This window comes from Oculina patagonica, chromosome 14, assembly GCF_052425735.1.
Source record: "Oculina patagonica isolate OP01 chromosome 14, crgOcupat, whole genome shotgun sequence".
NCBI classification, from domain to species: domain Eukaryota; kingdom Metazoa; phylum Cnidaria; class Anthozoa; order Scleractinia; family Oculinidae; genus Oculina; species Oculina patagonica.
The window spans coordinates 22,082,048-22,109,708 of record NC_135771.1 but is presented as its reverse complement, the minus strand read 5'-3'; the positions used below and the strand labels follow the sequence as shown (position 1 = coordinate 22,109,708).

At 39.8% G+C, this 27,661-nt stretch overlaps 2 protein-coding genes and 2 non-coding genes across 4 annotated transcripts; 2 read left to right on the top strand and 2 right to left on the bottom strand.

Moving 5' to 3' along the window:
- Positions 1 to 1,470: 1,470 nt before the first annotated feature.
- Positions 1,471 to 7,204, bottom strand: LOC144637968 (glycine betaine transporter 1-like). The gene is made up of 3 exons (XM_078497055.1): positions 6,758 to 7,204; positions 4,384 to 4,438; positions 1,471 to 3,546 (listed from the first exon to the last, which is right to left on the bottom strand). Exons 1-3 carry the CDS (start codon positions 7,161 to 7,163, stop codon positions 1,749 to 1,751), a joined length of 2,259 nt encoding a protein of 752 aa, XP_078353181.1. The 5' UTR covers positions 7,164 to 7,204; the 3' UTR covers positions 1,471 to 1,748.
- A 2,390-nt stretch (positions 7,205 to 9,594) lies between these two features.
- Positions 9,595 to 9,678, bottom strand: Trnal-uaa (transfer RNA leucine (anticodon UAA)). The gene has a single exon. It is a non-coding gene; the product is annotated as a tRNA-Leu (tRNA).
- A 1,867-nt stretch (positions 9,679 to 11,545) lies between these two features.
- Positions 11,546 to 11,629, top strand: Trnal-uaa (transfer RNA leucine (anticodon UAA)). Its single transcript has one exon. It is a non-coding gene; the product is annotated as a tRNA-Leu (tRNA).
- A 1,689-nt stretch (positions 11,630 to 13,318) lies between these two features.
- LOC144639228 (glycine betaine transporter 1-like) lies at positions 13,319 to 23,044 on the top strand. The gene is made up of 3 exons (XM_078498516.1): positions 13,319 to 13,789; positions 17,977 to 18,031; positions 20,569 to 23,044. Exons 1-3 carry the CDS (start codon positions 13,384 to 13,386, stop codon positions 22,484 to 22,486), a joined length of 2,379 nt encoding a protein of 792 aa, XP_078354642.1. The 5' UTR covers positions 13,319 to 13,383; the 3' UTR covers positions 22,487 to 23,044.
- Positions 23,045 to 27,661: the final 4,617 nt, after the last annotated feature.

The window sequence follows — 27,661 nt, the reverse complement described above, 5'->3', positions numbered from 1 at the left end:
GTTCTGAGCAGCAACCAATCAGCGACACTACACGGATCCGAAGAGTTACGTTATCAGTATGGAATTTTTCGGATCGAATGTTCAAACGTCTCTCTAGCAGGTTTCTAGCGAAGGAAGAACTGAGCGCATAAAAAAAGACACAACCTTTGCTCAGGCAATGGCCTCAGGGAACAGGGACGTATTTTGATTTAGCGATATAAAAGGTCCCGGGCAGTTAAAAATGCCAATCCAGGAAATTGGGTGTCGCCAAATTAAATCTTTAGATTGTTGCTTGCATTACGAAAATAACTTGGTTAAATACGGAAGCGCGGATAAAGTGTTTTTATTCAGCACGTGGAGCGCATTTTTCACCATTTGGACACCTTCGCATGCTAAATTTAATTGTAGCGCGCGCTGTAGCATTAAATTGGCTTTTTTGGCAACACTTGCGAGGAAACGTGTAAGTCCATTTGACTACCAAACGCAAGTCCGTACGCAAATTCATATTTCGAATTTTGCGACTCCGCTCAATTTGTGTTGACTTTTTTCGTTAGGCCTGGACTTCCATTGATATGAAATTACAAGTGCTCAGTTTGATCGAGATCAACTTTGCACTGAACAGTGTAAGGCAGCGCAAGTTTTGTTGAAAAAGTTTAATAAAGTTTATTGCAGTGCGGTGGCATGAATATTGCGTGTTTTCTTTGTCAAATTACAAAAATCTGTCTGTGGCACGTTTCATTTTGATCAGGGCTTTAAGCTAGAATCGTAAAATCATAGTAGTTTTGAATGATAAAAAAAGTTTCCGTTCGAGTCGAGTGGCCCATCAGACCGGCGCTTATCCTAGTTTCCGTAGCGTGAAGCGACTAGGAGTATTTTTACTTCCCCCTGGATGGGATGCTAGTCCATCGCAGGGTTACCCCCTGCCAATTAACTTCGCCGGTACCCATTTATACACCTGGGTGGGGAGGGTTACTTTGAGAGAAAAGTGTCCTGCACATGAACAAAACGCAGACGACCCCAATTAGGGCTCGAACCTGGACCGCCCGAGCCAGAGTCCAGCTCACAAACTATTAGGTTACCCCGCCTCCCCAAAGGACAAAGCACAACCCTAATTGGGAACCCGTGGATCTTATGCACAGAAATTCTGATTTGAGCTTTGTGTGATTTTATAATTTTTAGGCTCCTATTTTGGTCTTTCGTACCAACAATTAGTAGAAAAAACCTGCGACAATGTAACAAACGTAGTCCTTTAAAAATCGAGTCAGTTAATGAATTTGAACATTAAAAACTGCGAAGAAACCCCAGTGTTTGACCATTAAAATGAAAGCTATTGAGTAGTACTTTTATGTGATACTATTTATTATGCTGGATATGGTGGTTCTAAGTCTGTGGACCCTAGTGTGTAACCATTAAAATGAAAATTATTTTGCAGTACCTTTATGTAATACTATCTATGTTTTACAAAGATAGAAAACTCTACGCCTCAATTATATTCCAAAATGTAAAATTTGCATTTATCTGGCACCCCTTAGTTGAAAATTTTAACCTATTATTCATACGGTATACGAACATGAATAAATAGAATAACGTTTAAAAAAAGCGACGGGTATAAAAACCTGCTTCTAGCAGGAATTGTAACTGAATACAATGTTAACTAGCAGTTTTTAGACAATATATAAAAAAAAAAAAACAGGTAAAACTAAAACACGCGAGTTTTAACCTGTTTTTCCTACTACTACAATCATTAAAATGAATGAAAGCGTTTGTTCTTAAAGTCGAGTCGACTCTGCAGGCCTCCGTTTCTCTTCTTCATATTCAATGGCTGGGTTAAAATGAGCCCCATTTGCCGAGGGAGGTTCTTTGTCCACTTGGCTGTCTGGTTTCTCCTTTTCGTACTTGTTCTCCATATGGTAGTTTGGTAGGTCTAACTCGTGGGCGTGCTGAATGTGGTGGTCCATCTGGTAGGCTGCAAACGGGTACAAGACCATCACTGCAAAGAAATCCTCCACGCTGTTACCATAGATGTTGTACCTCTCACGGATAGAATAACGAATGGATGTGGCGTAGGAAAAGAAACCAATCAGGATCGTCCAACCAACGTAGGATATTGCGTCTACAGCAGGCTCCACCGCCATCAGAATGACCCACAGGTAAAATAGAACCGCCAGGATCAACATGTACCACCATCGCTTCTCTTTTTTACCATTGATCTTGTAGGCAGCATTTCCCATCGGATACCACGGTGCAATGACGGCTAATAGAACCTTGCCAACGCTTTCTTTTGTTGGACGGCTCACGACGTCCAAAAGACTGGTGGTGAACTGCGGACCATGCGGATCAAGGTCACCACCTTCCATCTTCACAGCTCGCCATAATGCCACACACATAAAGCAGAGCAGGATAGTGTACGGGACACCAGATGCTATTGACATGGACTGCAGGGCTACCAGCCCCTCTTCGCCTCCAGCATTTAGCAGAGCTGTAGCTGTTGCACCTTCTGTCAGGGCCCAGAAGATGCGCTGTATGACTGGAGGTTCTGGGTCGCCATTAGCAGAAAGGCAATCGATGACAAGAGAACCACTATCAGAACTGGTGACAAAATAGAGAATAATGCTGATGAGTGAAATAACGGAGAGAAACGTCCCTAGGTCACCATACTGTTGCACGACATCAAACCACATGTCATTCTTTCCTCTGCAGGACAAGCGGTACAGGCCTTGGTATGGTTCCAATGATCCTCTTCCTCCCAGCTTGGAGTCACACGTTATGTTGGCAACTGCAGCATCACGCTCCATCTTCAAGCCTTGGCCACCAAAAATGCAAAACCACAAGAATGCGTACAATATCGGCGCGGTCATTGTGCCATGGATGAACTGTCGGATGGTTCGTCCTTTGGAAATCTTGGCAATAAACATGCCCACGAACGGAGACCAGGCGATCCACCATCCCCAGTAGAAGATGGTCCAGTCATTCATCCATCGCTCAGCTTGCTTGTTATCAGGTGCATTTCCCAGTTGTGCGAAGGCATCGGTGTGAAAGCCAAGTTGCACAATATACTGCATGTAGTAGCCAACACTCTGAACGTACACATTCAACGAATGCCAAGGGTTGTCGTAAAAGAAGCCAATTAGCATGATGAACATGCCCAGTGTAAAACAGATCTCGCTCAGCCGACGGATTCCAACCTTCAAGCCGCTCACCACAGAAGCCGTGGCACACGCTGTCACTGACCAAATGATGATTATCTGATTGGTGACGTTAAACTCGATATCTGGATTCAGACGTTTAAAGCCATTGTTGATCTGCATGACACCAACACCAAGACTGGTACAAACGCCAAACATGGTGCACACCACAGAGAAGATGTCTACCGCATCACCCATCCAGCCGTAGATCTTCTCACCAATGAGAGGATAGAAACAGGAACGTATGGTCATGGGAAGACCTTTTCTGTAACCAACGAAGGCGAGGAGAAGGCCAACTACCACGTACACGATCCATCCATGGACACCCCAGTGGAACAGGGTCAAATTGATAGCATCCTGAGCACGCTGGTTGTCGCTGTACCTAGATGTGAGAAAAATAATAAAATGGAGGATTGGCTGAGAGATAGTTGAAAGAGTTCGTTGCCCCACTGGTGTTTCCCGAACTTGTGAACGAGGCAACCCATACCTTCGAAAATAACGATCCATCTGAACCAACATTCATTCAAAAAGTAACATCTCTAATCTTTGTGACCCGTCATAAACGTTTTTACGTTTCTCCCGAGGTCTGCGAGACCTTCCCCTGTGTGCCAGCGGGAGCCCATTACCCAGAGCGTGCAACTTCCTTACTGAGTCTGTGAAACGTTTGCGGGAAAGGTTAGCTAAAAATAACTTTACTTGTGAGAACGCTGTTGTACAAATATACAGAGTGCACGCTCTCGGTAATGGGCTCCTGTTGCCAGTTGCTTTTCATGCGTGGTTTCTGGTTTCGGTTAAGTTTTTGTGATCCGCGCAGGGTTCGCGCTCGCGGCGACGGCCTTTGGCCGCCGAAGCGAAGTATTTCGCTCTTCCGCGCGCGCGAGAAAAATCCTCTGGTACCCAGCGTAGTTAGAACCTGTCAGATAACATAATCTATTTGGCGCTTATAGCTCTTTCCTCTCGGTTACTGGGGTCTTATAAGTGTGTTAAAGTGCACTTGACCCCAAAATGTTTCCTCCAATAATTTATCATTCGAAGAACTTGTGAGAAAAAAAGTTTAGATTTGGTTAAACCCTCGATTTTCTGTGCCCCGGCGAATTCGTCGAAAATAGCACGCCATTTTGTCTCACGACTGTGTTTGAGGTAAAAGGGTCAAGCGGTTATTATGACGTCTACCCAGAAAGAACAATTTAAAAATAGCAAGTACAAGAAAAATATTTACCTGTCCCAATAACGATTTCCATATTTGCCCGGTGCATAGTGCCATACAGGTTCAGCTGTAAGGTAATGAACAATAGCCGTCAAAGTTCCATATCAATGTCATTGTATGATTTTCTTAAACAACGATACAGTAAAAACCCGCGAAAAAGAACCTGTATTTTCTCAAGTTAGCCTAAACATTCTTACATAAATGGTAACTGGCACAAATTTAGGCTATCTAGGTTCTTAATATGTTCTTATTTTCTGAAGAAAAATTTCCATTGTTGCTAATAGAGTTTTTAGTGGTATTCGGCCTTTTCCTTTTATTTGCATTTTTTATCCTCAATTGTATCAATTATATTTTATCATTTTCAACATTGGCATGTAACACTGCAACACTGCGACACATAATAACTAAATCAAACTTTGACGAGCAATGATGTACTCAATCAGTTAATTTGCAGTAAAACCGCATGTGAGGATTTGTATTGTGGTTATGGAATGAAATGACGTAGTAGGAAATTAGTCATATTGATGTCCCCGAAGCATTGTAGAACGTGTAGGAAACGTGAAACGCAAAACTAAAACGAACTGGTACCACCAACCACACCGGACTTGCGTATCTTGGTGTGGTTATTCATAGCTGATAAATGCAGCATTTGTAATCAACTTTGAAGTGTGAAGAATAAACTCAAGTTGAACAAAAGTATACAGTCTAAGACAGTCGAACCAGCTTGTGCAGAGCTTCTTTCCATCGCAAGGGCTGAAACAGCTTCAAGCTCTAGGCTCGCAGCGCTGCTCTTAACAACAGGTTTAAATGAAAGCATTTTTCTCAACGGTGCAAGTGCAATTTATTTCCACTAGTTTGATGTGAAATGGATAAAATGAGATCTACTTTATTCCAAATCTACTCAGTTTTTAAACCAACTTCGCTGTTTCTCTCAACAAATTATCATTTCGAGGCTCTGCTTGGGCAAATTTTGAGCTTCGCAAAAAATGACTTATTTTATAAATTATCGTGACTCGTGACGTAGATAAGCCCTTTTTAAGCGCTTAAAAGGGCTTTAAAGACCATGATCTATTGACATGCTAAGCCTTTTAGAAGTTTGTCGCCGCTTAGAAAATTAAATATGCAATTCCATGCGTGATTTAAGGTCATTTAACGAGCTGATTTCGGCGAAGTAAGACTGAGTTGTGAAGTGGACAAATACTCCTTGAGGGCTTGATCATTCACTGATTGTACTTAAGGACTGGAAAACAGTGAAAATGAGTCATCGTTACTAACGCTGGCACTTCTGTGATTTGTATTTTCAGTTATTGATCAGCTATTTTGGCTAGCTTTTCAATACTTCCGCAGTTAGTTGAACAAAACAAACAACACAATCTTTATGCATGGTTTTTAAATGGCAGTCAGCAATCGAACATTCAAATAGTTTATTTTATAGGAAATTTTTTGATAATTGAATTGCGTGTACCGTATTTTCTCGATTCAACGCCCCTGGCGTTTATTTCACACTTGGCCTTGTAGACCCACCGTTTATTTGACTCCTGCATGAAGTTTATTCGAACCCGGTGTTCATTAAGGAAAAATTTTATTCATTATTTTTGACAGAGACATATCTTGGAAATGTACGTACAGCTTATTACACCTCAAATAAATACCTGAGGGGCCTATTTTCAGCTCCACCTTAGAGGCCCGGCGTTTAATCGAGAAAATACGGTAATTAGCTCATCGCCGAAACAACATGGGGTTCGAACTTAAAAGGCCCCCGAAAGTGTCTTCTAATTTAAAGGTAGTCACAAGTAATTTCCCAATGACCGTCAACCCAGCTTCAAATGACCTTAAATGTATTAGAAACTACCGCCACACTGCAATTGTTTGAACAGTCAGTCGTCAGAGCTAATTAACACCCCCGCTATGACGAATTGATAACCACAACATATTCCCTGGAGCGGAAAAACTAGTAACTGGGTCATGCAAAAAACGATTTTAAACCCCACATTCCCACACGAAAATTCGTAGCAGAATTAACTTGCTTTGTATAGATATATCAACTTAGTTTGAAGAGAAAAGATGTTTACCGCATTAAGCAAGCAAAATTCACGTACTTCGAACTATAACAAACCATATTAGTTGCCCGTTAAACCAAAAGTTCAATTAACACGCAAGAATTCGCAAGGAAACACGTGAAAGTTATTTTACACAGGAACTGACCATTCAAAAAAAATCAATCAAACTTATGAGTGCATCACGTACAACGCAACTGCTACTAACTGGTTTATAAAACGGTTAAAAACCCCAAATTCCTTTTAGCAGCAATATAGACCGGCTTTAAAAGATGGATCAGTTTTGTTTTAAAAATAGATAAAAATATACAGTTATCAAAATAACTTACCTACTCCGAAGTAGAACAAGCCAATCCCGATACCAGCTGCGAACAACATTGTGAAGTAGGTCAGGTCATTGAAGTCTGGTTTATCATCAGGTTTTCCAAGTTTCATTTTGCCATACTTGGAGAAGTAGAGCACAATGATGAAAATTGCCCATACATCTTGGGTACCGATGTACATCCACGTGAAAACCTCCGTAATCCACAACATCCATTTCGACATCTCTCGGTTCGCGACATCAGCTTGGACAGCGCACCAAATCACAAAGAACCAAATGATAGCGGCGGATAAAAAAGTGACCACCGGGTTGAATCGTAGGAAAATGCCAAGTTTTACTCTTCCAATAGTTCCCCATTTCCAATTGACGCGAAGCCAACGACACTTTTCAGAGGCGTGTTCGTCTATTTCCATTTTGAAGTCCGGCGACGCAACGGTAAAGCCGGTGAATGAACTTTCACCTAAACTCTTTATACAGAGTATTTAAACTATGTTTTATGAGTCAATGGAGCGTGCGGTTTTTTAATTCCGCCCTCGGAATAAATCACCCCAGTCAGCCAATGCTTTTGTTTGTTTATTTAACAAAGGATGTTTTGACATATCCGTTTTTTTAAGCTAGTCGTTGACTGTATTGGAAAAGTACTGGATTTATCTGACTCGGAATCATGGATAGGTCCGTTGAACACAACTAGATTTAAACTTATCAAGAAATAAATTATGACTCAGAAAAGTTAGCCTTGATTCGAATGAAATACAAATTAATAAAAGGTTTAGAATTGATGTATTTAAAGCACCAGCACAATGCCAGTGTGCCCAACAAAGGATGTTTTAACAATTGCTTTTGACTGTTTCGAGCAAAGTCCAAGTTTCTTTTAGAAAAATTAAGTCAAATCAACCTAGACTTTGCCTTGCGTGAAACCACCTGCAATTTAATAAAGTTTGAATCTGTCTACAATTGAACCTCTCTGATACGGACACGGAAGGGACAGAACAAAGTGTCACCGTATTAGAGAGGTGTCCGTATTATAGAGGTCACCACTGTGACGTCACTTTTGACTTCATTGACAGCTTAAAGTATTTAGTAACTCGAAATGTTCTGCAACGCAATGCTGCAGGTAAAAAAGTTAACAGTTACGCTTAGCACAGATCCGAAAACGTCTAAGATGAATGAAGCGTTACGTTGCTGTTTTTGTAGCCACAATCATGAAATTGTATAACGAATACAAAATATAATCGCCTGATCACCGTAGGGTTCGTAATAAAGAGGTTAAATTTATATGAATCTGTTCCCTGGAGCTGAGATTTAGTGACCGTTGTCCGTATTAGAGAGGGTCCGTATTATAGAGGTCTTTTTTAAAGAAAATATGTGACAATTTTGTTGGGACATCGGAGATTGTCCGTAATAGAGAGGTGGCCGTATTAGAGACGTTTCACTGTATTTTTGTAGTTTATGCTGCTGCGATTTACGATTTCTTTATAGTCGTTTTTAGACGTACAAAATTAACCTTGGATCAAACGGAATCATTCAGGAATGAAAGTCAACTGAAGTACAAAAACATCAAAAAAGTGATAACAACTTGAGACGAAACATTTAGGCGAAATTTTTCAAGCTAGCAACTATACAAGGCAAATCTAGACAAAACTGTGTAGCGCAATAGAAAAAAATCATAACAGTTCTATATAAATCACCAACTTATCTTTTTTCAATTGATTTTGTCTGTAAACTTTGGATTTAAGTAAGGTTGTTGTGTTCTGTTTTGCGGACACCCATCCAAATTGTGGTCCCGAAGGTGTCCGTTATAGTGAGAGTTCCTGACTGTAGGTTGATTCGGGCCAATAAATTTAGACAACAAATGAAGAACTTGGTACATAAACTGTAATATTTCGGTATAAGCTATACCAGTATCAGACTAAAAAACTATAACGAGACGAAACAAACAGTTTACTCAAGAGAATAGACAAAGTTCTCTACTGGATTCAGTCCATCGTTGAGGGAGGTGAAAGGCGTTTGATGTAATATGCCTCTTTGTACAGAAGAAGATTCCAATAGAGTGATTTTACTTCAACCGTGAAATAGTTACCACTCAAATAGATACTATTAGACACTTATTCCATTGTTTTCTTTTGTTTAGTTTTCACTATTTAGCACTAATTGTTTGATGTTGTTTCACGGGTTAAATAAAATCACTCTAATTGTCACAATCTAATACTGTTGTATTATCACGGACTTCTTGGGTGAAATATTCTTTGTCACAACTAACAGGAGGTGGAACAATGTCAATATTTAAAGTATCCGGTAAATTACACAAATTGCGAATGAAAAGTCGATGGTCACACGTTCGGAAGTGTTTGTAAATTGCGCTCTATTTGTCAGAGATAGCGTGTTCATGTGTTCGGACAAAAAGACTTCTGTACGTTTTGCCGATATACGCTGATTGACAACCAGGGCAATTGAATTTGTAAATAACATCTGATTGATCCAAAAATGGAACTTGATGTTTGTTGTTGGTGTAGAAACATAGTTTCGTTGTTCTCTCGCGTACTTTTATCTCGATGTTAGAGTTTGCAAGACATCTGCATAGCTTTCTATTGAAGGATCTTAAGAGTTGCGATGTTTTATCTCCGATGTACGGAACAGAAAGCCAGATGGTTATGGAGTCTTCCTAGTCTTTGTTATTGCTTCCTGCTGTACGTACCTTACTCAGGGCATAAGAGACATAATTTTGCACAAATCCCGTTTTTCTAGAGAACTAAAACCTTAAATCTAAAGTTTACAGACAAAATAAATTGAAATCAGATAAGTTGGTGATTTATTTTGTACTGTTAATTATTTTTATTAAAAATTTACCAGGAGTGGGGTTCGAACCCACGCGGACAATACGTCCATTGGATCTTAAGTCCAACGCCTTAACCACTCGGCCATCCTGGTGAAGCGCTGTGAAAAGAAAAAAAAAATAGGTTTCAATGAAAAGTGGAAGAAAAGTTGGTTTGATTTTGTAATACAGTCAACTCTCTCTAAGACGGACACCGTCGGGACCGGCCCCAACTGTCCGTCTTAGAGAAGTGTCCGCCTTATAGAGAGTCGAGGTAACGTGACACCAGAAATTTTGAGATGATAAAGCTAAACGGCTATGCACAACGAATACACGTCTGTTTTAAGTCGCTTACTTCAGCAAAACCTTTTAAGTGGAACAAAAATAATATCAGAAACTTGATTCGTTTGTTTATTATATTACAAACGGTAATACTGTAATAGAAAACTACTTCTTTGGTACCCATACGCAGAGAAGTAATACGTTAAAACGAATTGTTTTTGGTAAGTTTGGTATTCTAAAGGCGCTCACTTATTATGCTATATGTCGATACCAAGTTATGAAGCATTATATTATTCACTAAAAAATAACTTTTTGTGCGTGTCCGTTGGCGGTTTCAAAGCGCCCGTTGTCCCTCTTAAAGAGGTGTCCGTCTTACAGAGAGTTTGGTTACAGTAAAATGACTAAAAAACGGCAGGGACCATCACCAGGTGTCCGTCTTATGGAGGTGTCCGTCGTATAGAGTTGACTGTACCCAAAACCTTTAGACCATGTTTCAGAATCTAATTTTGCGCCAATTACTACAATAATTGGCCAGTTTTCTCGTAGGGTGCAGAAGTGAAAAAGTCATTTTTATGTATTCCATTGTTGAATAGTCTATTGATGTGGTCAAAACTTTCTTACTTTATCATTTGAGATGTCTTTGTGAACACACGTAACACACAAAAAGACAAATAAATTAATTGCAGGTCCTGCAGGGACAAAATTAAAACATGATGAACACACACACACACGGCAAGAAAATATCACAGAACTAGAGACACGTTGCAGCGACCCGTCCCATTGTGCATTTTTTATGTGATTGAGTGCTGTAGTGGGCTATCTGCCGATACACCAAATTCCCCTTGATTACAATCCTGTAAAAGGAAATCTGGAGCTCGTGGGTTCAAATCTGACCGGGGTCAACATTTCCTTTGCACCGTGGCATCATTTTCAAATTTTCTTTAACGGGGTAGTAACCCAGGGGGATTTGGTGTATCAGCATTATTGCCTACTACCGGCACTCAATCTTTTCACATAAAAAATTACTGATTCCTAGTTGCACGGGTATCTTATATCTATATAAATAATTGTTTTGTCTATCTTAAACCTATAAGTTACTTATAATTAATTAGTACACGTCTGTTAAACTCAGTTATTACTGTGTAATCCTACGACACCTTGCATCGATCTCGCCCCCACTTCCTAACCTTTGGTTATTACTAGTATAGTTTTATTAAAGAGTATCAGATGCTATAAGTCTCCTTTACCTTATATTTTGTTTATACATCCTTGATATTGCTACAAAATTTTAATATGGCTTATTGTAAAATTAAAACTCAGTTCAATTCTAAAATACCCTACTGTTCCAAGCAGAAAAATGTACACTAAGTACAGTTCATAAAGTTACTGCAAGCATACTTCTACATCGTTCTTCCCCTTTGACAGCATTTCTAACATTTAGCCTGTATAATAGTAACGGTTACAGTTACAAAGCTGTGCGCGTGAAAATATGATAAAAACCAGTTTGTGTTGTAAACACGTCGCATGCGAAAATTGAAAACAGAATCCTGCCGTCTCAATCAGTATTTTAGAGATATTTACTGAAACAAAACCCAAAGCCCATATAGGCACTTTAAATAAATTAAGTTAGATTGTTATAACAATATCAAAATGCAAGTAAACAAATAAATATATCTTTTGCGTCCCTTCTACCAGCACTTCACCAGGATGGCCGAGTGGTTAAGGCGTTGGACTTAAGATCCAATGGACGTATTGTCCGCGTGGGTTCGAACCCCACTCCTGGTAAAATTTTACAGCTTGATAATTTTTATGCATGAAACAAATATAAACGGACGTAGAAGCGTTCTAGTTGTTTTAATGAAAAATTTTTTTTTTTTGTTGGGTTGGATTAGTATTGATTTTTACTTTTTTTAATCGATGACGTCATCGCTTAATGTCGGCTGGCGAGTTGGGGGATGTCCCCATCATGTCCGGATTACAAGACCGAAGAGCACTGGGAACTAGGCACATTGGCACTTTCCGTTGCATTGGTACACAAAACAGACGAATAAGTTCTCTCATGGTAAGAAAGCAAAAAAAAAAAAATCGGAGAAATTATTCTGTAAAACAATCTTAGTGTCTTTTGTTGGATTGGATTGAAATTATTTGGATACACCAGTTTCATTCAGTGCATACCGTAAAATTCCGGTTATAAGCCCTGGGATTATACAACTTCATAAGGGTTTTTGGGTGGGCTTATAAGTGGAGGGGCTTATATCTGGGAGGGCTTATAAGCGGAATTACAAAAACGTTCCGAAACGGGCCACAGGAGTGTTGATCGAAATACGTTTTAAGTTAAAAACGCATAATAGAGCAACATTTAGCCCTGTTCAGTATGTCATCTACCCTGCGTAGCTGGTGGTATTGTTGGGTTTTAAAGTGCGCACAAGCAAGTAAGCAGGTCACGGTATTTCAGGAAATTCTATTTATTTTTTGCTAATTAAGAGCTGTAAACTTCAAATTGGCAGAGAAAAGTCATTTATGCATCTTTGTTCCTGCATAAAATTATTTATTTCGGGAAATAAATAGCCTTTATTGGTAAAATCACGGCTACTGACATAACAAACAAGGATGATTTTCGAGCACTGTAAATGACACTTTCATACAGATTGAGATAAACTTGAAAAAAGTCGAGCCGACGTTTTTCAAGTTTACACGAACGCAATCCGTTTTAATCCTCTCGAATTTTGCTCATTCATGCCCCTTTTGGCCTTTCTGTATTTCTTGTGAGTTATTCTACAGTTTTAAGTCGTTACTGTGACATGTTAGTTAAATCTACAGTTGGTCAGTGCTGAAATGGCTTGAAAACTGCGTGACATACCGTAGAATTCCGGTTATAAGCCCTGGGCTTATACAACTTCGTTAGGGTTTTTCGGTGGGCTTATAATTGGAGGGGCTTATATCCGGGAGGGCTTATAAGCGAAATGAAAAAAACGTTTCGAAACGCGCCTCGGGAGTGTTGATCGAGACATATTTTTAAGTTAAAAACGCATAATAAAGCAACATTTAGCCCTGTTCAGTACTGTCATCCGGTAGAGGGGGGGTTATATCCGGGGGGGCTTATAATCGGATGTATTTTTTCGTTTCCAGGTAGATGGGCCTATAACCGGGGCGGCTTATAAGCGGGGGGGCTTATAACCGGAATTTTACGGTAGCCCCTTTAAAGTTTGCATTTGATTTCACTCAAGACAAAGTCGAATTATATTTTGAATAAATTAATGCTAACGGTGAGTGTTCCACGGACCTATATACACGATTCCATTTATAAACCCCGTAATTTTCCAAAACACGAGTAACAAACGGTTTTGTGAAAACATCCTTTGTTAATCATATTGTTAAACGGCATTGGCTGGTTGGAGTTCTATTAAAACAAAAGGGCGGACATGTTAAGTGGAAACGCACGCTCCATTGACTCATAAAACATAGTTTAAATACTTTGTATAAAGAGTTTAGGTGAAAGTTCATTCACCGGCTTTACCGTTGCGTCGCCGGACTTCAAAATGGAAATCGACGAACAAGCCTCTGAAAAGTGTCGTTGGCTTCGCGTCAATTGGAAATGGGGAACTATCGGAAAAGCAAAACTTGGCATTTTTTTGCGATTCAACCCAGTGGTCACATTTTTATCCGCCGCTATCATTTGGTTCTTTGTGATTTGGTGCGCTGTCCAAGCTGATGTCGCGAACCGAGAGATGTCGAAATGGATGTTGTGGATTACGGAGGTTTTCACGTGGATGTACATCGGTACCCAAGATGTATGGGCAATTTTCATCATTGTGCTTTACTTCTCCAAGTATGGGAAAATGAAACTTGGAAAACCTGATGATAAACCAGACTTCAATGACCTGACCTACTTCACAATGTTGTTCGCGGCTGGTATCGGGATTGGTCTGTTCTACTTCGGAGTAGGTAAGTCATTTGGACTGCGATATAGCTTTTGAAACTAAGTCAATCTTTATCTTTAGAGCCGGTTAGTGCTTTTATTAAGGCAGTTGGGGTTTGTTTTAATAAAAAAGGAATGTGATGTTGTGAAATCTTTTCTTCGATAAGTTATAAGTGGTTCCGCTTGAGAGAAAATAGCTGCGTATATAAATGAAACTTTGCGGTCAATAAAAGGACGTGATTTACTGCGCGCTGTCAGTTTCCGTGTAATACGACTGTAAGTCTTTATAATATCGAAATTTTTACACTTGCGGTCTGTTTACATCGCTGCGTCATAAACGGAAGCTTTTTGATATTGAGCAACGAGTACGTGCGAAGTGGCCACAGAATCATTAATTTTCATAAAGATCTTTGGAACATGCAAATATCTGTTGATGAATTAAATTGTTGCGTCAAACGAAACCGGCTCACGCGTCCAACTGAAATCAAAATAGTTACGAAAGAACGGTTTACTCTGTGCGGACGGAGTTTGTTAAGTAAAATGAATGAAAAGGCTCTCAGTTCAGCAGCTTTATCTCGCTTAGTCAAGCATGGAATTGCATATTTAATTTTATAAGCGGCAAAGCTCACGAAAAAGAAGACAATTTGCGCTTTAAGAAATTTTGGTGGCAAGTTTTCAAAACTCTCGTGAAGTTAACATTGAGATTAATTCGTTCAGCAGCGTCAAATGCTTTGCTTTACCACACATTTCATTCGTGTTTTGCCTTAAAAGCATAACAAAAACAAAATAATACAATGAAACAAATGATCAATTCAATAGAAAACTAAATTAGTTCTTTTACAAAAGCAAATGAACATGAGGTCTTGCTGTAAAAAGATTTTCAGTCAACCTTCAAGAGACTTTTAAGAGATTTATAGACTTATCTTAGAAAACAATTTAAAATTTTAGAACTTTACACACAACAAGGCGAAGCCCCTCGTGTGATAGATAATTTTTTCATATCACAAGGACAAATTAATTTGTCCTCGTAACGACTTGTATATAAGTGGGCATGTTCAAAGGTCACGTCAACTGCAGATATGACCACTAAAGCCGGCAGGGAATGACATTGCTTTGATATTTCGACAAATTCTCCTGTTAAGTACCATACGATATGTATAAGAACCAGTGTAGAGAAGTGATAGTTTCAACTGACGATTTCCAGCTGAGTAAACCATGCCTCATGCCTCGGAGGCCTTATGTGCCACTTGACACGGAGTGGATAGATGAAAGTGCCGGGGGGGGGGGGGGGGGCACTTTCATATATGAGCCATATATATAGGTATGCGCCGCTGTTAAAAGGTATGGTTTTCAAGCAGTTTAGTCTGGAATAGGGTATAGAAATCAGAGAGATATGAAGAAGTAAGTCCTGAGAATAGGAATAGAAACTCGGCAGAGAAAGAGGCTTTCCTAACGTAAATATAATCATCGCGGTAACCTTGTTGACAAATGATTTTCAATTAAAACACTAATAGCGATACAGTTCTAAAGAAAAGCAAGTCTAGGATAGGGTAGGGATTTTCGGTATCTAGTCTAGTATAGGGTTGCAAAATCAGCTGAACATGGTCTGGTAAAGGGTAAGGGTTTTAGAGTCCCAGCGGCACACCCCCACCCAAAAATATATAGAGTTACCTCCCCCCAGGTGAAGGTGAAGCCATGCCTCAATGACTTCCCCGCTCAACAAATAGTCCATGCTCTCAAAGAACCAGCCAGTAAAATAATATCAATCAAAATTAGAGCGTTTGCCATCAAAATCTTGTTTCTGGTTACGATAACAAGGGGTCATGAATGGTCCCTCAAAATGTCTCAGTGCTCGCAATGCTCGCAAAATTTTAGTGGGTGCTCGTTTGCTCGTGCTCGCACATTTTTACAAGTGCTTGCATGCTCGGTTTTTAGTGGAGGTAGGTTTTTGAAAAGTGCTCGTTGCTCGCAAGGCTATTTTATGTCAATGCTCGTGCTCGCAAAGAAAAACGCTGCGCTCGCATGCTCGCAAATGCTCGCAAAGACCATTTGATACCTATAACAGTTCCGTAGTCCTTCTCGGCTCTCCAGCTATAAAGAACTTCAAACGTGTAAAACTTCGCTTCCTTTCGTTAAGGCAACGAAGACCGTAAAAGCGACGTAACATACACTGAGTTTATTCCATTGCTCACGATTCTTCAATTGGTAATAGTAAGACATGTAGCCATTTAATTTGCTCGCGTCCCAATTTTACGGTAATGTTTTTTTTTCTTAAATTACCGCGACCAACTGGGACCGCAAGAGAACTGCGAATGGATAAGAGAAGCCTGCAAGAAAACTTGTTAGACAAGTGTATGTTACAAGAGGGCCGCGCCCACTGTGTGTTTTATTTGCAATGTCATCGTGATATGCAATTGTTGTTACCCTTGACTTGTTGATCAGTACCGAATAAAAATTCTAAAGCATTGATTGGCTGCCTGGTGTCATTTTCAAGTAGACTCTTAAAGTTGAGTGACAAAAGGCCCTTTTGTGAAAAACTACACTGCCATATTTTCTTGGCTGGCCGATAGCTCTTGTTCTGCTCCAGTAAACCAGACAAACAAATTGCGGTGTAGTGCTGATAACGGCACGCAGTACAATGGGCATTGGCGGGATGGCGGTCTTAAAGGCTTGGTGCTTATTTTTCGCAATGTTAAAAAAAATCTTAAAGTTTCAAAAACCCAGCTTAAAATAACAGTTTATTAAGGTAAAGAAAAAAATACCAAGAAGTGATGATAATTTAAAACAAAACAAGGATGGGGTAGTTTCTAACGGTGACATGAAAATTTCGGGCCGACTTTTCAAGATTTATAATCTGTAAAGCCGGACGATGTTTAGCCTGGCTGCGTAGTAGGCGCCTGTGAAGTTTTTGAGCGCGTTTGGGAAACTGTGGGAAAAGCGAAAGGCGAGAGACAGCCCTCGCGTTGGCCGTCTCTCGCCTTTCGCGTTTTCCAAATACGCGCCCAAAACTGCCAAAACGACACAGGCGCCTGCTACGCTAGCTAGACGATGTTCGATTCAGTCTTCATAGCGAGCTCAGAACTTGAGTCAAAAGAGACTGCTAAGTGATTCTGCATTGTACAAAATAATTTCCAAATGAAATAGGACCGACCCCAAATTAAAGAATAGAATACAGTCGAAGCTCTCGAAGGCGGACACCCTCGGGACGCGAAAAAAGCGTCCGTAACTGGAGGTGTAGGGGATATATGGCCGCTTTTGGGAGCTTGCCCAGCTAACAATAACCGGACGGACGCGGATGACGACAAAACAAGCACTGAAATATGGTACTGTAATTATTGTAAAATCATTGTGTCGAAAGGCTATGTGAAGTTGATTGTTAAAAACAAGATATAGAGGTTGTTAACAGAATTTTCATTGGGGTGTCCGCTTACGAGAGCTTAAAAACAAAGAAAAAGTTTAAGTCGTAATCTCTGAAAGCGTCCGCGGCCGCTTACGGGAATGTCCGCTTACGAGAATGTAAAAATACAGAGTTTGTATGGGAGTTAACTCGGGGTTTCAAACAAGGCGGCCGTAAGTAGAGCTGTCCGCTTACGAGAGTGTCCGTTAAGAGAGCTTCGACTGTAGTTAACTGAGCTAAGTAAAAAGAATCGACGAGATGTAAAATATCAGCCACTGCAAATCAGCACTCCTAATGCATGTCCCGCTAGGATTGTATATGTTTCCAATAATTTCGCTGAATGTAAATTCCAATTTTGGGGATGAAATATCACTGACATAAGTGTCATCTATATGATACTTTTTTGTCAACGAAGTTAAACTAGAAGAACAAATTTTCAAGCACTGCGACTGAGCTTTTCAAACAACAATGTAGACATGGAACTTGCAGTGAAAATCGGACAACAAAAATAGAATGATAACAAATTAAAACCTATTGATATCGTTGAAGGGCACTAAATTACTTTCCCAGTTTCCCAACCTAAATACTGCGAGATTCTGATTAATTTCCTTATTATACAGCAAACATATATCAGCAGCCACTGACAACTATATTGTAGTCATTAGGAGCTTACAACACATCACTGTACATGTTTATTATTAAAAGTCTCAATTATTTGATGGTTTAATGTGTATTATCAGCGCTACATTAGAAGACCGCTACATCATGCAATAACATTGTTATCAAACTTGACTGTTGTGGCTCATTATCTTACAGCTGAACCTGTATGGCACTATGAACCAGGGAACTATGGAAATCGTTATGTGGACAGGTAAATGTTTTCTTGTACTTGCTATTTTTTTATTTTTCTTTTCTGGGTAGACGTCATAATAACCGCTTGACACATTTCCCTCAAAACACGGCCGTGAGACAAAATGGCGGCGTTTTAAGAACAATTTTCGAGACTTCACCGGGGCACAGAAAATCGAGGGTTCAACCAAATCCAAACTTTTTTTCACAAGTGCTTCGAATAACAATTTATTTTAGGAAAATGCTTAGTGCACTTAGGTTCACTAAGGCTAGGTGCACTTAAGCTAGGACCCCAGTAATCGAGAGGAGAGTGCTATAAGCATAAAAGACTTTATGTTATCTGACAGGGTCGCTTGACACATTTCCCTCAAAACACGGCCGTGAGACAAAATGGCGGCGTTTTAAGAACAATTTTCGAGACTTCACCGGGGCACAGAAAATCGAGGGCTCAACCAAATCCAAACTTTTTTTCACAAGTGCTTCGAATAACAATTTATTTTAGGAAAAGGCTTAGTGCACTTAGGTTCACTATCTTTTCCGCCCGGCGATATTCTTATTTTTATGCCGATTTTAGGCTAGGTGCACTTAAGCATACTGATAGGACCCCAGTAATCGAGAGGAGAGTGCTATAAGCATAAAAGACTTTATGTTATCTGACAGGGTCGCTTGACACATTTCCCCTCAAAACACGGCCGTGAGACAAAATGGCGGCGTTTTAAGAACAATTTTCGAGACTTCACCGGCGCACAGAAAATCGAGGGCTCAACCAAGTCTAAACTTTTTTCTCACAAGTGCGTCGAAAAACAATTTATTTTAGAAAAAAGAGGTTAGGTGCACTTAAGCATCACAGTAACCAAGAGGAGAGTGCTATAAGCGTAAACGATTTAAAAAAAAAATATAAAATAATAATCATTTCTATAGCGCTATTTAGCTAATCTTTCATAGCGCTTTACAATCACTATGCTAAAAAATAAAAATAAAATATAAAAATACCTAACTAAATTAATCTATTGAGCTAAAATATCTATACATGCAGAGAGTGAAGTTTTAAAAGTTAAAAATTTAAAAACTAAAAATATCATGATTATTTAACTGGACTTAAAGTAAACGTGTATAAGAAATAAAAATTAAATGTCATAGGCTTCTTTAAAAAGATAAGATTTACGCTAAACGTAAGCGTAAACGATAAACGTAGACGAAAAAAGTATGGAAATCGTTACTGGGACAGATAAATAATTCACTTGTCTCCCTTCTTTTAATTACAGTCGGTGTACAGCAGCCAACTCGAGCTCTTTAATTGAATTGAAAAAAATAAATAAATAAATAAATAAATAAATAAATAAAAGGTTTCCTGGTTAAAACCTTGCAAAAACGTTGAGCTTTCGGTTACTAGTCCGAAGCCTTTGTCAACAGCTGCTGAATAAAAAAAAAAAAAAAAAAAAAAAACTTAATTTCTATAATAAATGGCCGAAAACTTATAGCTGTTACAAAATTTTAACAAGAGAACATTTTAAAATATGAAATAATAACTGCTGGTACTCGTCCATGTTTACCTGTTAATTAGTTGCCTTTCTTTTCCCATTTTACGTCAATAATTAGAAAAGAGGAGGATTAGTATTGAAGCAATCCTCTCTTGACACAAAATGACAGGTCACAAACTTTAAAGGCCTGTTTACAAGCAGGTAGGGTAACCCTAGTGCTAGGGTTACCCTAGCAAGAGGGTTACCCTAGCGCTCCCACATTTCTTCTTTTTTTCATCGACGTGTTTACAAGGCAGCTAGGGTTACCCTAGCACTAGGGTAACCCTAGCTGAGCGCTAGAGTTACCCTAGCGCCAGGGTATTGTACCCAAGCGCCTTGTAAACGCTCTGCTAGGGATAACTCGCCTACCCGGGACAACTTTATTCTGGCTCCAAGAAGCTAATTATGTTTAAAAATACCGACAAAAACAGCGAAACATCGTGTTCATTCACAATTTGTCGTATTTTTGCACTGGAACGGAATTATTTTCGAATAACAGCTTCTTAAGACAAAGTTTGTGGTAAAATGTTTGACGCTGCATATGTGAGGTCATTCCATAACATAAGTATTTATAGTTTCTCCGTCAAACGCGTTCCAACTATAAAACAAAATTGTGCATGGCACGTTAATGAGCTTGCAAATTGAAATATGATTTTACTGGAACTGATTAACTGCGTAACTAAAACGAAAATCGGTTTTGGCGCTAAGATAATTACCCGTTACATGCTATATTTACAAGGTTAACTGAAGCGTAACCGGTGTAAGTTGACCCGGGTAGTAGGGTTACCCTACCTGCGAATTTTTGCTTGTAAACCCGGACTATCTTCTAAAACCTCTTGCTAGGGTAACCCTAGCACTAGGGTTACCCTACCTGCTTGTAAACATGCCCTAAGTTTGTCACTCTTAAATGGAAGGAAACGTTTTAGGAGATCATTATTTTTAGAGGTACAGGCTGTAAAGGTCAGTAATTACCGGTATAGTACCAAACTGCACTAACTGTTTCTCAGCCAGTTACACCATTTTGTTTTCTCCTATCTAGGTACAGCGATAATCAGCGTGCTCAGGATGCTATCAATTTGACCCTATTTCACTGGGGTGTCCATGGATGGATCGTGTACGTGGTAGTTGGTCTTCTTCTCGCCTTCGTGGGTTACAGAAAAGGCCTTCCCATGACCATACGTTCCTGCTTCTATCCTCTCATTGGTGACAAGATCTACGGCTGGATGGGTGATGCGGTAGACATCTTCTCTGTGGTGTGTACCATGTTTGGCGTTTGTACCAGTCTTGGTGTTGGTGTCATGCAGATCAACAATGGCTTTAAACGTCTGAATCCAGATATCGAGTTTAACGTCACCAACCAGATTATCATCATTTGGTCAGTGACAGCGTGCGCCACGGCTTCTGTGGTCAGCGGCTTGAAGGTTGGAATCCGTCGGCTGAGCGAGATCTGTTTCACACTGGGCATGTTCATCATGCTAATTGGCTTCTTTTACGACAACCCTTGGCATTCATTGAATGTGTACGTTCAGAGCGTTGGCTACTACATGCAGTATATTGTGCAACTTGGCTTTCATACCGATGCCTTCGCACAACTGGGAAATGCACCTGATAACAAGCAAGCTGAGCGATGGATGAATGACTGGACCATCTTCTACTGGGGATGGTGGATCGCCTGGTCTCCGTTCGTGGGCATGTTCATTGCCAAGATTTCCAAAGGACGAACCATCCGACAGTTCATCCATGGCACGATGACAGCGCCGATATTGTACGCATTCTTGTGGTTTTGCATTTTTGGTGGCCAAGGCTTGAAGATGGAGCGTGATGCTGCAATTGCCAACATAACGTGTGACTCCAAGCTGGGAGGAAGAGGATCATTGGAACCATACCAAGGCCTGTACCGCTTGTCCTGCAGAGGAAAGAATGACATGTGGTTTGATGTCGTGCAACAGTATGGTGACCTAGGGACGTTTCTCTCCGTTATTTCACTCATCAGCATTATTCTCTATTTCGTCACCAGTTCTGATAGCGGTTCTCTTGTCATAGATTGCCTTTCAGCCAATGGCGACCCAGAACCACCTGTCATACAGCGCATCTTCTGGGCCCTGACAGAAGGCGCAACAGCTACAGCTCTACTAAATGCTGGAGGAGAAGAGGGGCTGGTAGCCCTGCAGTCCATGTCAATAGCATCTGGTGTCCCGTACACTATCCTGCTCTGCTTTATGTGTGTGGCATTATGGCGAGCTGTGAAGATGGAAGGTGGTGACCTTGATCCGCATGGTCCGCAGTTCACCACCAGTCTCTTGGACGTCATAAGCAATCCAACTAAAGAAAGCGTCGGCAGGGTTCTATTAGCTGTCATTGCACCGTGGTACCCGATGGGAAATGCTGCCTACAAGATCAATGGTAAAAAAGAGAAGCGATGGGTGTACATGTTGATCCTGGCAGTTCTATTTTACCTGTGGGTCATTCTGATGGCGGTGGAGCCTGCTGTAGACGCGATATCCTACGTTGGTTGGACGATCCTGATTGGTTTCTTTTCGTACGCCACATCCATTCGTTATTCCATCCGTGAGAGGTACGGCATCTATGGTAACAGCGTGGAAGATTTCTTTGCAGTGATGGTCTTGTACCCGTTTGCAGCCTACCAGATGGACCACCACATGGAGCACGCCTATGATTTGGACCGAACAGACTACCCCATGGAGGAGAAACCAGACCACTATAATGGCTACCACGTGGGTAGCGGGTACAGGGCAGAGAAACCAGTGAACGAAAAGGCCTACCACTTAGATCATGCGTACGATGTGGAGAAAGAACCTCCCCACTCAGAAGGCAACTGGACACCATCGCAGTCCATGCGAGATCTTTCTTCACCCGGGGCCCATTATAATCCAGCCATTGATAATGATGCAGGGACGAATGGAAATTCCTTCTGGTCTAAGACCGAAGTCATTTAATAAGGAAATACACTTTATTAACTTGCTTTTACTGTTTCGCTTTTCATGTGACTTTTATATTCAAGTGGCATGAGTGTCTTTAGCCTCTTCCAAGCAACACAATTCCAAATTATAATCGGCGCGTAGCCTTGGAAAAGCTATAGATATCTCGTATGTTATTCAATATAGTTCCTGATAGAAGCAAACAAGGATTTTTACTCATCACATTTCATACTTTTTCTTTTACTTTTGATCTGTATGCATAAAACGTATGAATCAACGAAGTTAAAAAAATTATATTTATGCTTGTGTAGACGCGACAATTTTTTATTATGCCGCAAATTCAGGAGATATAAATAACGTTTTTGTTTTTGCATATAATCCGGACGGGTTTATTTCAGTTGTCAGTTAAGGCTTTATAACTCCATATTATAAGAACTTTTTTGTATCGGATCAGTTTTTTAATTGTTTATACAGTATAGACTGTCCATGTAGCACCCGTTTTAGGAACTAAATCTAATGTAAAGATTTTGTAACCTGTGGATGGATCAGTGAATATATCTTTTTATTTTATAGCTACGGGTGAATTTTGTCATACTTGTCATTCTATTGCTTGTTAAGGATTTAACAATTGGTCCTCCATTTAACGGGAAAAAACTTGGTCCACGCGTTAAAGATCAACAAGTGGCCCTTTCAGCTAACGGTCATGTGGTACAAACCATGATATTTCTTTGTTTTGAACCGTGTGACCGTAACCTGCAAAGAACCCATTGCAAAAATCTCAGAGCTCAATTTTAAATTTATACGTAACCATCTTGCTCCGTTTATACGATGTACAGTGGAACCCCGATATAACGATATGCCAAGGGAGCAGTAAAATTATATCGTTATATCGAAGAATCGTTATATCGAAACTCCCGATATAACGATATGGCCGTAAAATAACCGCAAATATCGTTATATCGGAGTAAACCTAACATATACTTTTTTAATGAAAAGAGGCTTAGAACACAGTATCATTTTCGTATATCACCATACAAAGCTGTTGTCAGAAACGTTAGAGATTACTCGATTACTGTAATGTTTTGCCTAAATTGTGACTGTGTACTGATAATATCGTTATATCGGGAGGATTTTACGTTCGGTCCGCTAAATTCTCATCGTTATAACGGGAATATCGTTATATCGAAGATCGTTATATCGGGGTTCTGTCCCATACATTTTACTGTAACTTTTGCCGGGACATAGAATATTCATCGTTATACCGGGAATATCGTTATATCGAGGATCGTTATATCGGGGTTCTACTGTACATAATACGAAAAAAAATTCCCTTTCAACGCCACCTTAAAAAGCCCTTTTTCTCATTTACGTTTGACTGAGCTAATTTCACTCCAGGCCTCACTGTCGAAGTGCAAACGTGTTTCTTATGAGGGAATCCCAAAAGACAAGGAAACAAAAAGTAAAGAGTACCCACATGAAAACAATGTGATGTTGTTCTAGAACTGAAAGGAATTTGGTGCTTGGGGGATTCCCGTAGATTTGACGGGGTTGATTGTCAGAAATAATTAAAAGGAACCCGTCTTAACGGTACCAGAATTTCTTTTTGTGGGCGCAGATCGAATTTATTTTCTTCCCTATAATTCCAATCACCCGACTCCCCTTCACTTTAATAGCTTTTAATGTGGAAGTTCCCCCGGAATCTTCGATGAGATATAATACATGTACAACCATTGAAAATATTGCGTCTGTAATATCTAATTCTACAAAAACGTATTAACTTCGGTGCGCTTCCTGCAGCCATCTTACTGGTAAAAGACAAATGCCAGTTGCCGTCGGAGAAAATTTGCTACGGCCGAATCGAAGAATAGTTACCCTCATTATCCACCGGTAGGTCATAGTTTACCCCATGCCCTACCCTATTGCGTAGGCCATGGCCTACCAAAGGTTTAACCTTTTAACCTTTTTACCCAAAGGTTTAACCTTTTTTCCTAAAATGGAGATAATCGGCCTCATCGTTCCGAAAGGTTCCTGCATGTAGCAGACTCAAAACGTCCCGTACAGATCTAGCAATGTGTTCTTGTTTAAAAGTAGCCTCTAACTTCACACCGCAAAGTTTGACCTTTAGAGTCGCCATTTTGGTTTTGCGTCCCCGATAACTTCTATCAGCGGTCCTCCGAGTTGATCAATCGATAATTTATCGTATCTTCTTGGTCAAATCGTCGTAATTTTTGCACTGACAAACAAGACTGCAAGGCTGATCGTACTACGTGAAAAGTAGACTTTGCGAGACACCAACACGACTAGAACCGATACAGCAGGATTGCAACCGCGGACAACTGTTTCGTCCTTATTGGAACTCATCAGCGTGGTGTAGTGAATCTAAATAACGCCAGCCCAAAGAGCCAACGCAAATAAATTGCCCATTAACTCGTACACTGTATCAAGTTCCGTACTTTGAACTCACTTGTCCCCCGAATCACGCGCTGCCACATCACGTATTTCGGGGGACAAGAAATCCAAAGTGTCACGATGGAGTCTCGCAAAGCAAAATAACTAAAATGTGAATGGACACAGCCATTCTGAAAACCGCTTTATACTTCCAGTCTAAAATTGATCCACATTTAATTACATTTTTGTTTGTAAAACTAGTCTGACCTTTATGATATGTTCGCCGCTTATATGACGGTGTAATAAAAATTACTCCGCCTAAAAATGTATTATTGTTATACAAGTATTAAAAAGCGAACTGTTATGTTATCTTCAACAGGATTTTAATTTGCAGCAGCAAGCAACAGAATCACCTATATCCCTATAAATTCTAGCTTAATGATGCAGCCATCATTTATGGATTCGCAATCCGCTATAAAAAAACTGCTTCTGTGTTCATAACTAGAACGAAATCTAGAAAGATGCCTTTGTTGATCAAAGGTGACATACACATATTTTTGTTTAAGGTAACATTAAAGTTTAAACGTGGGCAGATGTAGGAAATAGTGCAGGCTTTTGCGCGACAACAACGTCAAAATAAAACTTCTGTATTGACTCTGTTTTCACAGCTTGAAGCTTAAAATCGAGGGTTTAATATACCTTTTGTAAATGTCGTCGTGACAACATTATTCCAAACTTGCATGTCAAGCAATTTTTCCAATGCTTTCTTATATTAAAGTCCGAGCAGATCGAATAATCCTTTTGGTTTTTCTCTTCAATTAATGTTAAGCTGGTTGCAAATTTGTTTAACGGCTCCTCTGGGACAAACATACAATACAGTCTGCTTTGATGAGCTTCTTTCTCCAGATCTTTTTAGAAAACGGGTCCTAATTTGGACCCCCTACAACCTTTTTGTTCAAGAAAATTAGCCCTCCCAGGTCGCTAGGCGCCATATGTCTGGATCAACAAGAATAACGAGCCACTGGAGTCCGTAACATATTCTGTATTTAGCTCTTGTGTGTTCCTGTTGAATTTAAACGATTTTATAGCTGACTTCTGAAGCTTCTCTGCATAAAGCTTGCATTGAGAATAATTGCACAATCGTCTCACAAGCCAGCAAAAAAGTAAGTTGGTTTCCTTTGTATGATAAGAAAGTCTGCTGTATTTGCTTCTAATGTCTTGTAAGGCAAACGCTGTGTTTACCCATGCCTTTTCGGCTGCATTTGGCACGTGAGCACTGGGGACTGTTATTTCAGCGACAAGGACTAAGAAATAGTGGTATCGAATCGTCTTTGCGAGTAAAACACAGGGTTTTTTTCTTTGCGAGCACAAGCATTAACAAAAGTTAGCCTTGCGAGCAGCGAGCACTTTTCAAAAAGCTACCTACACTTAATATATAAAAACCGAGCATGCGAGCTCGAGCAAACGAGCTCCCAATAAAATTTTGCGAGCATTCCGCGCAGAAGCCTAATTTTACGAGCACTGCAAATTTTGAGGGACCATTCATGACCCCTAGAATTAAGCGAAAAATACGGCTGAAATTGCAGTCAGGAGTTGACATCGAATCGTCTTTGCGAGCAAAACACAGGGGTTTTTTCTTTGCGAGCACAAGCATTGACAAAAGTTAGCCTTGCGAGCAGCGAGCACTTTTCAAAAAGCTACCTCCACTCAGTATATAAAAACCGAGCATGCGAGCTCGAGCAAACGAGCTCCCAATAAAATTTTGCGAGCATTCCGCGCAGAAGCCTAATTTTACGAGCACTGCAAATTTTGAGGGACCATTCATGACCCCTAGAATTAAGCGAAAAATACTGAAATTGCAGTCAGGAGTTGACAAAACAAATATTCTTGAAATAAACCTAAAACAACGTTAACGTTCGCAATAAAACTTAGAACTTGCACCAAAAAAGTAGGAAAAAAAGTAATTATGTGGGTACATAAGGGTATATTTAAGTGAAAATTTGTTTTGGTAGCAACAAACAGCTTTCACGTGTTTTCTTTTTTATGCGGAAAAACTGTTTTCAAGCTGAGAGTTAAACAGTTAAGTCTGACAAACAAAACCAGCTGCAGCTTGGTTGTGGGGTAGTATTGTCGATTTTTTTCGTTGTTATTACAAGCAACGGAAAATAATATTTTTTCTTTGCATTCAGCTCAAACCTAAGTTTTCCTTTTTTATGAAACTGGACTGAAATAAGACCTTGCTTTTTCACGAAAATGAATCATGAATTTTATCAAGAGACCCTATCAGTTTACTATTGGTTTTACAGAGGACTGGAAAGAAACAAAGTTTGTTTGTTGTCCCGGAACTCGTAACCTAAACATCCCACAGACCTCGCTCGGTCAAGCAGCTAAAATTTAGCCAATGTAGCTCGTTTTGTTCCAATAGTTTGGCCGAGTTTTCTCCCTCTTTCTTGCATTTTAATAGAATTTGCACACAAAAAATACAAGTAACTTATAGCTTGATGGAAATCAGGTAAACTTTGTAGTTTTTTTACTAACTTGACCGCTCTTCACGAAAACTAAGTAAAAATTTCACTCCACTGTTTTTTTTTTCTTTTTCTCTTTTATTTATTTACATTTTTTGTTTAGTTGTAAAATTTCTCAGTGACTTTGTGCTTCTTTTTATAAGGAGGAGTCCGAAAAAATGACACTGGAAAACGTTAATATTAAACGAAAATCCCTTGCTTAAAAAACCAAGTGCCTTGTCGCATAAAAAATCTAAATAATAAAACCAAGACTACAATTTTAATTTAAAACGTAATAATG